The following is a 13,569-nucleotide window of genomic DNA, read 5'->3' as shown; positions in this document are numbered from 1 at the left end:
CGATAAAGTATTAAAGTATAAAGTATTACACTGTATTTCTGTACTTACAGGATAACGTGCAGTACAGTCATCCGTCCACATGATGGTGCTGTAGTTCACTCCATCAGCTCATCCACTGCAGGACACAAAACATCCAACTAGAGAGAATTAGTACTGTAAAGTCTTATTGTGACGAAGGCATTCAGTAGAAGCCCAAGAGAGTTAAATAAGGAACTTAACTTGAGGCCTTTTTTCAGACCTCTTGATTAAATTTATCCTCAAAGAACAGGAACTGTTTGTGGGGAACAACAGAAAATGTAGATATAACTATGCTACAGGTTTCTATAAACTGTCCTTTGGAGAGTGAACTGTTCTTTTGTTTTCTGATGCAAAATTTAATGTTTCAGGCACTAAAACATGTTGGTCTGTGAATCTGTGTCACAGTAAATCTTCTGTTTTTATCTCTAACTACTGTATAATAGTGTCAGTAGTATAGTAGTATAAATTGTTTCTGAACTCTCACTTTTGATTAAGGTCTAACACATCTTTCATGTCAGTGTGTTTACTGACAGTGGGAAAATTCAGTAGCTTGGAGAGGTGACAAAGAGCATTTCTCCCTCTTCTCTACAAATGTTCACCTTCACAATATGCAGTGTGATCTGTGATGCATATTTTCAGAGAAAATCTTGTCTGTGCAGCATCGCTGTGTGGGCTGCCAGATACAGACTTTGAGCGCAGGTTTGGTTTTTTGTCTCTGCACAGGAACGACAATGACAAACCTGGCAACCTCACTGTGACACCAAAGTCACATACTGACTCAAGAACACTCTTGGATTGTACTTTTCCCCACAGCCCTCAAGGATAAGTGGGTATTGCTAACAGATGGATGGACGTATTTTCTCCAACACAACATTTCAGTTTACTCATGATTACTCATCGTCCCAGGACATTTTGAAGAAGTCACAGCTTCTGAAACCCTAACCCTAACCCTAACCCCAAAAGAGAAGTTGAAGAATCGTTTCAACACACTGGCCAATTTCATAATACTTTATAATGTTTACTGTGTAGCTGAGAGAGGAAAGATTTCTCTTAATGCCAAATCATCATTAAGGCCTCCTTTGTTTTATATTTAACACTGATCAACCAACAAGCTGAAGTGATGAAGTTTGACAATGTGTAAAACAACAATAACTGTGAACAGACAACAGATTTATACAAACTTCATCACATTAACAAAGCATAAAGGTAACTATTAAAACGGATTATGTAACAGATGTTTTGGACTTATGGTTATGAATTAACCAATAACCTTGATAAGCACCAACCTGTGACTTCAAAAACAGAAGTTGAGGAATTCTTGCATCAGACTTACCATCCCCTGTCTGCTCTGTCTGAGACTCTCACCTTGTCACTGTCTGAAGAAGAAGGTTATGTATATTACAAAAACCATCTGCAAGGCTTTCATTTCTTTGTGTTTCTCTCCAAATGTAGCAGTAACTTCCATCAGTGTAGTTAATTACACTGGGATTGTTAACATTTGCAGCTCAAGTTAGACTCATATTTAAATCCATCCTTTTTACTTTTGTGCTTGTGATTTTTAGTTTTTGAAAGGTGATTTAAAAAAGACACAAACATCCAGACTACATACTGAGTAGTTCTCCTGTTAAAGCTGAGAAGTCCAAAGCTTGAAATCTGGCTGTGCAAAGTAAGCTGTATGGGGCCAGGGTCTTCATTTTTAAATTAAAGGTGAGATCATATCATTTGCATGTAGGTCAACATAAAAGAATAAATGGCACATTGTAATGTCAGAGTGCTGTTTGTATCTCAGATTGTGCCTCACAGTTCCTGCATACTATGCTTGATAATGGTGTTTATTGTGTGTCTGTTTGTCATTTCCCTGTTTTTTGAAAGATGACAAGATAAGCAGCGGTACATATAAGAGCTGATCTTTCTCTTCCTCAGCGCCTCCACACATGACGACTGAAGCTCCAGGTTGACACTCCGGGGGAAGAGGAGAGGGTTAGTCTGCAGTGGGTTTGCTCCAAACTTAAGTTTCTGATGATCCTTCTCTAGACTAATAATCACTACGGGTCATCTGTCCTCTACAGAAATATCAGTAACACGTCTGTCTGTCTCCAGCATCATCTCATCATCTCCACCATGAAGACGCTGGCTGTGTCTGCACTTGTCTGTGCCCTGATGGCTCTGACCAGAGCTGCTGGTGAGTATTATTTATGGAAAGTGTTACATGTGTGTGTGTTCTCCATAAACAGTGACTAACCAAGACAATAACTGCTGTGTCAAACACTTTAGCTTTTCCAGGACCAAAGGCTGCAAATGATCAAGCAGGTCAGTGGCTTTTTGATTTTTCAATTTTCCTTCACAGTTTGTGAAACTGTCATAAAATTCCTGTACATAAACACAATTTACAAAAAACAGATAACATTGAACTTTTTTCAGATGTCAAAACTCATTGACATTTGATTTTTTTTAAATTGCTGCAGTGTTTGAAATTACTTCTTTTCACTGTCACTTTGCCAATGGGTGCCACACATTTGTATACAACTATATGTTATGTATGTATGATGCTCTGTTATTAGCATATTTAACATTTTTTTTGTTGTGTCATTTTATATTATTGTGTTAGAGTATGATGTGAAATCTTATATCATGTGTGCATATGTGCATGCTGTGTTATAAAGAAAATCATGCCATCAAAATAAATAGATTTAACATGGTAATTTACAAATCCTACATTTAGAGACTTTTACTGGAAACTGTACATGACATGTCAAACTCTAACTGTTCCCAGCAAAGACTAACAGAGGCCTTACACATTAAATCTGACAGTGAAGAAACCAAAAATTCCTGTACACACTGTAAACATTAACACTGTTAATGAAGTCAGTACAAGTGACAGTTTTGGGGATTTTTTAATTTATTTATTTTTCGCTGTATATAATGAAAAAAACAATCTAAAAAGAAATGCTAACTTGAAATGGGATGTTACCAATTATTCTTTATTTGTCTTCAGATGAGAGTGAGCTGGTCAAGAGAAGCATTGGTATGGGTTGTTCCACTAGGTGGACTAACATCAATGGTCGCTATTTCCGCTTTGTTCCAAAACATCTGACTTGGGCTCAAGCTGAGGTAATCACTGTTATTCTGTTTGTATTGAACATTTATTTAACTATTGCTCCACTTCTGGAAGCTTCACTCTCTCTGTATCTTCCTCTGCTCATTATAGAGGAACTGTCAGTCCATGGGTGGGAACCTGGCATCAGTGCACAGCACGCAGGAGTACAATAACATTCAGTGGCTGATAAAGAATACCATTTATGAACACAAAAAAACCTGGATTGGAGGCTCTGATGCACAAGAGGTATTTTATTATTATTTTCATCAGTAGACATTTGTCAGGTCTTCAATAAAAATTTGTTTAAAATGTATCTATTTAATTCTCATGCAGAACAATATTTGGCTCTGGAGTGATGGTACAACTTTCCGCTACTCACACTGGTGTCGAGGAGAGCCAAACAACGGGGCTGGACAGCAGCACTGTATGCAGATGAATTATGGAGGTAAATCAAAAGACATTATTTATGCTCAGTTTATAATGTGTATGAGTGGTTTAAAGGACAAAGAGTAAAAAGGTAGAAATGAATCACACAGTTTTACATGATTCACTACATCATTAACAGCAGCATTTTATATGGCTCTAATGTTTTGTAACATATAAAAGTTCACTGCAGTTTCACTCATGTTGTGTTGACAGTCATCAGTCATTACAAACCCATTGCTCCCAAAGATAAACTTGTCTCATCACACAGTTTCAGGTTTTGGTTTGTGAAGCACTGACTGACTCCTGTGTGTGTTTGGTTCAAACAGCTCGGAAGTGCTGGGATGATCTGCAGTGTAACAGACGTCTCCCATCCATCTGTGCCAAGAAAGCCCAATGATTCCTGTCAGAGTCCACCATCAACACTGACAGATGTGTTGGAGTTCATCTTTGAAAACTCATCTGTCTTTGTGTCATTACTCTCATAACTAACCCAAAGTCTCTTTATCTCATTTCACATCTTTATTTCTTCTCTATCGCTGTAACGCTACTTAAGGAACGAAACGACAAGTGACAGTAACAGGAGCTGGATTGTCTCTTAGGTCTTGTGCCTTTAGTGAGAGCAAACTGAATGTGTAATGAAAGAATGCTTTTAGCACAACTTTATTCTGCAGAGTGAAATAATCTTTCTTATCTGATGCAAAATTAAAAGTCTCAAGCATTGAAACAAACTGGTCTGTGAGTGTTATTTCTCTTGTTTCTATGGCTTTAATGTTCCTGCATCTCAAAAGCCATAATATCTCAATGATTTTTGTCCTGTAATTTTTCATACATGTGTGCAGTACAGCCATGTCACCACATGGTGGCACCATTGGCATTTATACAGTAACAGATGATACAGTATTAAATACACTGTATTTGTGTACTTACAGGATAACTTGCAGTACAGTCATCTGTCCACATGATGGTGCTGTAGTTCACTCCATCAGCTCCTCCACTGCAGGACACAAAACATCCAACTAGAGAGAAACAGACAGAGACTGAAGTTATAGAGGTTTAAAGTACAAAGTAGTTCAATACAAAATGAATCAAACACTGAGAGCTTTATTGTCATTAGTATAAAGTCTAATTGTGACAAAGGTGCTCAGGTGTCTCTAAACAGGACAGTTGAAGCCCAAGAGAGTTAAATAAGGAACTGGACTTGAGGCCTTTTTTCAGACCTCTTGATTAAATTTATCCTCAAAGAACAGGAACTGTTTGTGGAGAACAACAGAAAATGTAGTTAAATGATGGATGTGTTTAGGTCAACTGCATCTAAGTTACACATAGATACCATGAGATGTAAGTGGTTTGAAAGAATACAGAATATTAAGACGCAACCTTTTCACCCAGTCACAGAATAAGCTGGTGAAGAGTATTTTCAAACATTGATACAGGAGCTACAAGCTGACACTGAGACGAATGAAGAGACGATAGCTCTGCAGCAGGTTTCTATAAACTGTCCTGTCATCTTACATCTTCACCTGAATGAACAGTCACAGTGTTTGTCTGTTTCCTGCAGGAGTATCATCATCTCCATTAATGAGAAGCCTCTGTATACATGTATGTTTTCTAAAGCAGCCTTTACAGTATACTCTAATGTTCATTATACATGTACTGAACATTTGGTCTGTTAACCACACCCACACCTATAGTGAAATATTTTGAAGACCTGGCTGACGTAAGACTTTACTGGGTACCACTGACCCACTGCAGTTCAGGCGCAGTGTTCAGGCACTAAGACAGGTTGGTCTGTGAATCTGTGTCACAGTAAATCTTTATTATTATAATCTTTATCTCTAACTACAGTATAATAGTGTTAGTAGTATAGTAGTATAAAGTGTTTTTACACTCTCACTTTTGATTATGGTCTGACACATCTTTCTGGTCAGTGTCTTCACTGATAGGGGGAAAATTTGCCGGTCATGCTTGTTCATCCATGCTTGTCACTGTTCTTCCTCCTGCAGCTTGGAGAGGTGACACAGAGCATTTCTCCCTCTTCTCTACAAATGTTCACCTTCACAATATGCAGTGTGATCTGTGATGCATATTTTCAGAGAAAATCTTGTCTGTGCAGCATCGCTGTGTGGGCTGCCAGATACAGACTTTGAGCGCAGGTTTGGTTTTTTGTCTCTGCACAGGAACAACAATGACAAACCTGGCAACCTCACTGTGACAAGAACAACACCAAAGTCACATACTGACTCAAGAACACTCTTGGATTGTACTTTTCCCCACAGCCCTCAAGGATAAGTGGGTATTGCTAACAGATGGATGGACGTATTTTCTCCAACACAACATTTCAGTTTACTCATGATTACTCATCGTCCCAGGACATTTTGAAGAAGTCGCAGCTTCTGAAAAAATACTTCAAAAGAGAAGTTGAAGAATGATTTCAACACACTTGCCAATTTCATAATGCTGCATAATGTTTACTGTGTAGCTGAGAAAGGAAAGATTTCTCTTAATGCCAAATCATCATTAAGGCCTCCTTTGTTTTATATTTAACACTGATCAACCAACAAGCTGAAGTGATGAAGTTTGACAATGTGTAAAACAACAATAACTGTGAACAGACAACAGATTTATACAAACCTCTGCTGAATAACTCTCACCTTGTCACTGTCTGAAGAAGAAGGTTATGTATATTACAAAAACCATCTGCAAGGCTTTCATTTCTTTGTGTTTCTCTCCAAACGTAGCTGTAACTTCCAACTTCATTTTAAAATAAAATGTTAAAGGTTTGCATGTAGACCAACATAAAAGAATAAATGGCACATTGTAATGTCAGAGTGCTGTTTGTATCTCAGATTGTGCCTCACAGTTCCTGTATATTTTGCCTGATAATAGTGTTTCCTGCATGTTTTTGTGTGTCTGTTTGTCATTTCCCTGTTTTTTGAAAGATGACAAGATAAGCAGCGGTACATATAAGAGGTGATCTTTCTCTTCCTCAGCGCCTCCACACAGGACAACTAAAGCTCCAGGTTGACACTCCGGGGGAAGAGGAGAGGGTTAGTCTGCAGTGGGTTTGCTCCAAACTTTCTTATCAGTTTCTGATGATCCTTCTCTAGACTAATAATCACTACGGGTCATCTGTCCTCTACAGAAATATCAGTAACACGTCTGTCTGTCTCTAGCATCATCTCATCATCTCCACCATGAAGACGCTGGCTGTGTCTGCACTTGTCTGTGCCCTGATGGCTCTGACCAGAGCTGCTGGTGAGTATTATTTATGGAAAGTGTTACATGTGTGTGTGTTCTCCATAAACAGTGACTAACCAAGACAATAACTGCTGTGTCAAACACTTTAGCTTTTCCAGGACCAAAGGCTGCAAATGATCAAGCAGGTCAGTGGCTTTTGATTTTTCAAACAGTTTGTGAAACACAATTTTGATATTGCACATGTTTGCACATGTTGCACATGTTTATAGAAATAGAAATAGTCTTTATTTTCATTGTATAAACAATATACAATGAGATTGGTGGAGCAACTCCCATCAGTGCTTAAAATCCTAAAAGGGTAATAAGTAAATAATAAATAGAAAAGCAATAATACTAAAATAGAAAGACACACAAACTATAAGTATAGATACACGTTCTCAAGATAAAATCTCTGACGCACACTCTCATTGCGTATTATGCATCTTGTGTTGTGTAATGTTACATTTTTTTTTCTGTATTACATTGAGATTTTAAAGTGAAAAGAAGCTTCTTTCATTCATTCGTACATCAGTCTAGAAAAAATTCAACCCCTGCAGAAAACAGATAATATTGAACTTTTTTCAGATGTCAAAACTCAAATTTGTCTGTTTGCTGCAGTGGTTGAAATTACTTCTTTTCACATATGTAATTTGCCAATGGGTGCCCACATGTTTGTATACAGCTATATGTTATCTGTAACTGTTCCCAGCAAAGACTAACCTGGTCAAGAGGTCGGCCTGTTCTGGGCGTTGGTCTGAGTTCAACGGTCGCTGTTTCCACTACGTTCCGAGACCCATGACCTGGGCCAAAGCCGAGGTAATCAGGGTGACTTTCAGTCATTGGAAAGTTTTGTTTTGCTTTTTTCATGCACAGACATTTGGTTAATTTACTTGGGCTTATTTTGTTTCTTGGCAACTCGTCTCTCTCTGTGTCTGTTTTTGTCTCTGCTCACTGTAGAAAAACTGTTTGTCCATGGGTGGAAACCTTGCATCCGTCCATGACGTCACGGAGTACCATGAGATTCAGAGGCTGATAATGAGCGCCAGTTATGAGTATAAAGAAACATGGATCGGAGGCTCTGATGCACAGGAGGTATTTGATTTATCGTTATATAAGTTACCTGAATAAAACAACTTAAAACCTTTTAAAATTCATGTAACTCTGTGATATTCTGTCCTCCAGGAGAACCAGTGGTTCTGGAGTGATGGTTCACCTTTCAACTACTTGAACTGGTGCGGTGGCGAGCCGAACAACGCTGGCGGCAACCAGCACTGTTTACAAGTTAATCATGGAGGTAAAACAACTGAGTGCTTATGTTTAACCATAAAATACACTGTGATAGATGTCCATTTTGTAGTTAAACCCATAATTAATGAATGCTACACAAACAGCTCAAATATAATACACTGCATCTCCACCAGTGTCTTTCTGTGTCAAATCTCTTTTCTCATCAGATCAGTTGTTGGTTAATAGTACACATATTTCTTTATTTACAACACTGATGTTAAATGGTTTGGGTAATGGTTTTTATCATATTGTCACTGTTGTGTCAGTTGACTGAATCTATCAAGATAAGATGGATAAAAAGTTTGTGGTTTGTATTTGATTGACTCTCTTTTTTTTTGGTACATGCAGCTGAAAAGTGCTGGGATGACTATCAGTGCAGCACTCGAAAACCATCTGTCTGTGTCAAGAAAGCCTGATGAATCCTGGGCTGACATGGGGACATGAAGACACAGCGTCTGTCTTTACATCATCACTCTCATTTACCGCCTGTCTGACTTGACATCCTTATTTCTGTTCTATCGCCGCAATTCAACTGAGGAAACAAAGCAACAAGTGACACAAACATGAGCTGGATTGTGTCTTTGAATTTATGCCTGTAATAAGAGAAGTTTGAAATTTGCTTTTAGCACAGACTCACATACATTCTGGGGTGAACTGATCCTTCTTTGCGCAAGAATAAAAGGCTCAAGCATTGAAATAAGCCAGTGTATGTGTCTGTTTTTCCTGCTGACGTGCTATCAACATCTAAGGATATAACCTTAATGCTACAACATACAAACTTCACATAGATCGTCCTGTGTGTTTTCCTTCTCAAAAAAACAACAAAAAGAAGCTACATCATCCTAAATTTACACAGATCTTCCTGTAACGTGTCACAGTTTAGTTTTGCTCACCAGCACCACCAACTGGTGCTATTCAAGGGAGTGTTTGATTCTTGTCATAAAACTACCCAAATGAAAGCTGAGACTCTGCGCTGTAATGCTGTATCCATTATCTCATTTCATATCAAGGAACAAGAAATGTCCAACTGTCCAAATATTTTCTTACCCAGTAACAAGCCTTGGACATATTCCTGCCTCAGTCCTTAAACGTCTCTTTTATAATGTGGCTCTCTTATTGACTCTGAAGCTAAAACAGACTCAGTGAATAAATCATAACATATATGAAGCATCTGGTCAGACAGAGGGAGAGCAGCTCGACTTGTCTGCCATCTCCTGGTCACTCTTAGTCACTACAGGAGGATTTTGGTCGACGTCGTTCAACGCTGCGTCTCAGTTCATTTTTATGTTCCTTTAGTTTCTCCTCTTCTGTGTTGTTTCTCTCTCTTGATGTGCCCTCTCTCTGTGATCTGTCTGCCATCTTCAGCTCCTCACTTTCCTTCGCCTTCCCCTTCGCTCTGGGAAAGTCTTCATAGTCATTCTCAATCACATTATGCTTCTTCATGAGTTTTGACCATTTTTGGATCATGAACCCTTCCTTTTTTACATTATTCCGTCCATCTTTTCCTTCCTCTTTCTCTTCATTTTCTTTTTTCTGGTTGCACCTCGTGCCTGTGCGACAACAGTAAGAGGAATGTTGTGTCAGTGTGGTTTTGTCTTACTGAATTTCTGAATTTGATTCAACAAAATGTTAGATGGACAGTTTGCACTGCCATGTCTAGTCAGTATTATTTATATAACACAGGGGCACTTTTCATACAGAGCTACTCTTTCTAATATTATTTACAGACACCTCACAGTTCTCACCTTGAGCAAACACTATGGCAACAGTGCTGAGTAAAAGCTTGGTGAGGTTACCACTGTAAGCAGTGGGGTAGTTAGCCTTACTACAGCCAACAAAGTGCTGCAACGTTTACTTGACATTAAAAAGGTTAATGAGTGTGACTTACGGATTGTCTTTATTATCCATGTGAGTGCAGCAGAAAAAACACACCCAAAGACAGCACCAGTAGCAAGGGTGATGTAGCAACCGAGAGCGAAACAAAATGGGCTCATGAAGAATTCATCTGAAACGATAAAACACATAACAGCATGATGTTTATAGAAAACTGTGCATCAGCTGTTTGACAGTAAAACAGTCACAGTGTGTTTTTATTTCCTACCTGGAACATGTATGTGTGTCTCTCTGGTCTGGTTGGTTTTGTTCTGTTGGACTCTACAGGTGAAGCTGTTGCTGTGTCTCTTCTCCACAGTCACTCTGCTGCTGACAGTATAGAGGTCATCAGGACCTCTGACTGTCTCTGTAGGTCCAGCAGAGAGGAGGTTTCCCTCACCGTCCAGCCACAACACCTCAGGCTCTGGATACCAGCCTTTAGACTCACACTCTAACACCACTGCACTGATGGACGTATTAATCCCTGTTATGTTAACAACAGGTGAAGACACAGCACCTGACAATGAAAGACAGAAATGCCACTGACTGACTTTTCTGCACTCATTTATTAGATACTCTTCAATGCTGTGTCCTAGAGGTCTCTCACACTGGAAAAGATCATGGTTAGGATTAAATATCTAACAAGACTGAGGGTGTGAACAGTAAATTCTAAGTACTGTAACTCATTGACTGGACAGATAGATGTAGTTATGGATTTAGAAATAAAAAAAGATCCATGCATACAGTAGGAAGACAAATACCCACTTACCAACAACAAGCTGAACATAAGAGTTTTTACTCTTTGTGGGAACGAAGCATCTGTACATTCCCTCATCAGACAGTTTGACTTTGGTGAGTTTCAGTGAGACGTCTCCCTGCTTCAGTTTGTTGATGGACAGCGACGTTCTTCCCTCGTAGGTCGGGTGTGTATGAACCGGCCACTCCCAACCGTTCTGCCACACGTGGACAGACCCGGGGCTCAGGTCCGGTCTCGCCCATTCCACCCTCATGGGAAAAGCATTGACTGCAGGTTCCAGGTGGCACGGCAGAATGATGTCATCACCAAGTAATGCCGCTATTGGCTGATGTGGACCAATTATATGAGACTGACCTGAGGGGGACACAAATTTGACAAAGAAAGTGTATCAACTTGCAATGTTGTTTCATACAATGAATGCACATGTGAAATGCTGTTTATAAGTGCCAGACAACCTGCAGAGACTCCAGCCAAACACTGCCCCCGGCCAAGAAATAGTTTGCTCACATAACCCACTTAAAAACCACAACATGTTGGTTTTTCACTTTGGTTCTGATGTGTTAGCTTGCGACCGTTAGAGGTGCAGGACGGAGGATTTTTTTTAACGGAGTCTGCCTTGATGTGACTTCCTGTTTCCAAGTTTCATGCTAAGCTAAGTTAACCTGCTGCAGCTGTAGCTTCATATTTAAGAGGCATGGATATGGCGTCAGTGCTTCATTCAGCTTTTGAAAGTAAAGTCTGACTGTTTCTTTAAGTGAAATGTTTTGAGTGTCCTGATTACAACAGTTTCAGAACAGTAGCCCAGACTATGACTCTGAAGACGTCAGACTTCCTCTCGTGCGTTTCCTGAACACAGCATTACTCCCTTGCCTGTTAACACACAGTACACCAGCGTCTATTATGTTTTTGAACATATATTACCTCCAAAGGCCAGTGTTAGAAGAAGGAGAGTAAGGGTGTAGCAGATCAACCAGGATCTGAGGTCCCTGAAGGGCTCTTCGTTCTTCAGGTGAAGCATCCTGGGGCTCTGAGAAAAATAACAAAACTCATAAAAGAGAGGAAAATGGCTATCAAACTTGTTAAAAATTAGGTAAACACAGAGTAAATGAAATGAAGCCCTCAACTCAAAGTGTTCCCTGAACTTCTTTCTTTTTTTAACCTGTCCTGTCTCATAGCAACTTCCTCTCAGTCGCTTCCTTCTCATGGACTCTATTTTTAGAAAGTGCTGACTTTTACTATTCACATTATTATTTTCATTATTATTAATCTCACTTGCTTGCATTGTTTTATTATCAGTCCATTCGCTATGACCTTCGCCAATAAGTCAATAACAATAACTTGGCTGTGATGAGATTTTTAACTTGACCTTTTAACTCACACATAAATGAACATTAGCAACTGGTCAGCAGCAGGAAAACCCCCAAAACCCCTGACAGTGCAGTTACAAATAACTCTCTGCAAACTGTTTATAACAGTATAAATGTACTCCTGTTAAAATCCCAACATGTGTAAGACAAAAGATTATTTCTAGAGAAAAACAATCATTCATAAATAATTTTATAAATGCACAACATAATCTGCATACTCTTATAAACACAGCTGGAAAATGTTTTAAATCTTGACTTGTAATATACTGAAGACTTCTCATACAAGTTTCACTGTAAGAAGCAAAAATCAATGTGTAGAAAAGCTGGGTAGTGAGTCAAGTGCTCATGTTATATAAATGGAAATTACTCAAAACTGTGTTACAAGTCTACATTAGGCTAAAGATGTGAACAGTATATACATATAGATATGATTATATATAGATTATATAAGATTTTGAAGCTTACCTGCTCTGTGACAGCGGCTGCCACTGTCAGCTGTCAGCGCTGAAACAAACTGCTGAGGAAAAAATCACGTAACATTTTTGCGACTGCGAGGGCGTCAGTGGTGACTGGTGACATATTCTGAGAAAGGGGAAGGCATCTTGTCAGTTCCAGACACCGGCAGGAAATACACCAAACACCAACCAAAACACACAAATGTTATAATGTGACATTCAGAAGTCAGGTGGATAAAACCAGTGTGTAAAAGAACCTACAAATCAATGATATCAATGATCTTCCACCACAGGCCAACAAAACATTATGCCCCTCTTACTGTATAGACTGTCCATGTGGAGATTATGACAGTCAGCTCATCCACACTTGGTTTAACTGTGTGACCATGACTCTCAGGGTTTATATGGTGTTTACCCTGATCACTGAATCCTCAGTTTTCAGTACAGTTGGTTCTTGATTTTAGACAGAGGTGGACAAAAGCAGGTTTAATGTTTCTATAGCCAGTGACTGTTGACTTTCCCAGGTGGAAAGACTTACTGACAGATTTTGCATTTACCTTGACACAGATTAAGTACTCTCTCTCCTTTTAGCTTTGTTTTTGGTCTCCACCAACTCCTGGGGGAAATATCTGACTTTTTAGACTTTTTAGCTTAAATGCTGCACCATGTTTTTTTGTTTTTTTTACTCAAGTCACTATGAGCACATAACTGTTTACATATGCACCACCAAAGCTGTCCATATTACTCAAACCTGAGTATGAGTAAGTGTGACCTTGACCAGTAACTTTCCATTGTGGAGAAGAGAGAGGTTTCAGGTTCTATATAATCTGTATATTTGATCAGATTTATTGTGCGGCCTACATTTGCCTTCACAGTCCTACTGATGGTTGACATCAAAGTAAGTGAACTTTAAAATGGTTGGTTTCAAACCTCATTAAGGTAAAACAAGGAGAAGTTTTGTTTCTCACTTTATATAAATGACTCAAGTTATATTCTCTCTTTATGCGTCATCCAAACAGAACAATCCATAGATCACAACTTAACCAAAAGTCA

General features: G+C 39.0%; 4 protein-coding genes across 12 annotated transcripts in view; 3 read left to right on the top strand and 1 right to left on the bottom strand.

Annotated features, from left to right (window-relative positions):
• Positions 1-13,569, top strand: part of LOC108901866 (type-2 ice-structuring protein) — a 30,507-nt gene that overhangs the window by 2,065 nt on the left and 14,873 nt on the right. The window lies entirely within an intron of this gene.
• LOC108901880 (ladderlectin) lies at positions 1,938-8,765 on the top strand. 8 transcript variants are annotated; one of them, XM_051069559.1, is made up of 7 exons: positions 1,938-1,998; positions 6,715-6,796; positions 6,889-6,924; positions 7,488-7,594; positions 7,736-7,870; positions 7,961-8,072; positions 8,414-8,765. In XM_051069559.1, the coding sequence occupies exons 2-7, from the start codon at positions 6,736-6,738 to the stop codon at positions 8,479-8,481; spliced, it is 519 nt and encodes a 172-aa protein (XP_050925516.1). In that variant the 5' UTR covers positions 1,938-1,998; positions 6,715-6,735; the 3' UTR covers positions 8,482-8,765. The 8 variants fall into 8 exon arrangements, with proteins under 8 accessions (XP_050925516.1, XP_050925517.1, XP_050925518.1 ...); XM_051069560.1 differs by lacking the exon at positions 6,715-6,796 and adding an exon at positions 2,119-2,200; XM_051069561.1 differs by lacking the exons at positions 6,715-6,796; positions 6,889-6,924 and adding exons at positions 2,119-2,200; positions 2,293-2,328.
• Positions 3,017-4,282, top strand: LOC108901810 (ladderlectin). Its single transcript, XM_018703459.2, has 4 exons — positions 3,017-3,129; positions 3,227-3,361; positions 3,449-3,560; positions 3,868-4,282. The coding sequence occupies exons 1-4, from the start codon at positions 3,046-3,048 to the stop codon at positions 3,936-3,938; spliced, it is 402 nt and encodes a 133-aa protein (XP_018558975.2). The 5' UTR covers positions 3,017-3,045; the 3' UTR covers positions 3,939-4,282.
• Positions 8,630-12,629, bottom strand: LOC108901788 (butyrophilin-like protein 10). The gene is made up of 6 exons (XM_018703432.2): positions 12,527-12,629; positions 11,616-11,721; positions 10,707-11,048; positions 10,167-10,454; positions 9,954-10,070; positions 8,630-9,615 (listed from the first exon to the last, which is right to left on the bottom strand). The coding sequence occupies exons 2-6, from the start codon at positions 11,710-11,712 to the stop codon at positions 9,290-9,292; spliced, it is 1,170 nt and encodes a 389-aa protein (XP_018558948.2). The 5' UTR covers positions 11,713-11,721; positions 12,527-12,629; the 3' UTR covers positions 8,630-9,289.

The sequence above is a fragment of the Lates calcarifer genome, unplaced genomic scaffold (assembly GCF_001640805.2).
Source record: "Lates calcarifer isolate ASB-BC8 unplaced genomic scaffold, TLL_Latcal_v3 scaffold_3_8, whole genome shotgun sequence".
In the NCBI taxonomy this organism is placed as follows: domain Eukaryota; kingdom Metazoa; phylum Chordata; class Actinopteri; family Centropomidae; genus Lates; species Lates calcarifer.
This window is presented reverse-complemented; position numbering and strand designations above follow the sequence as displayed.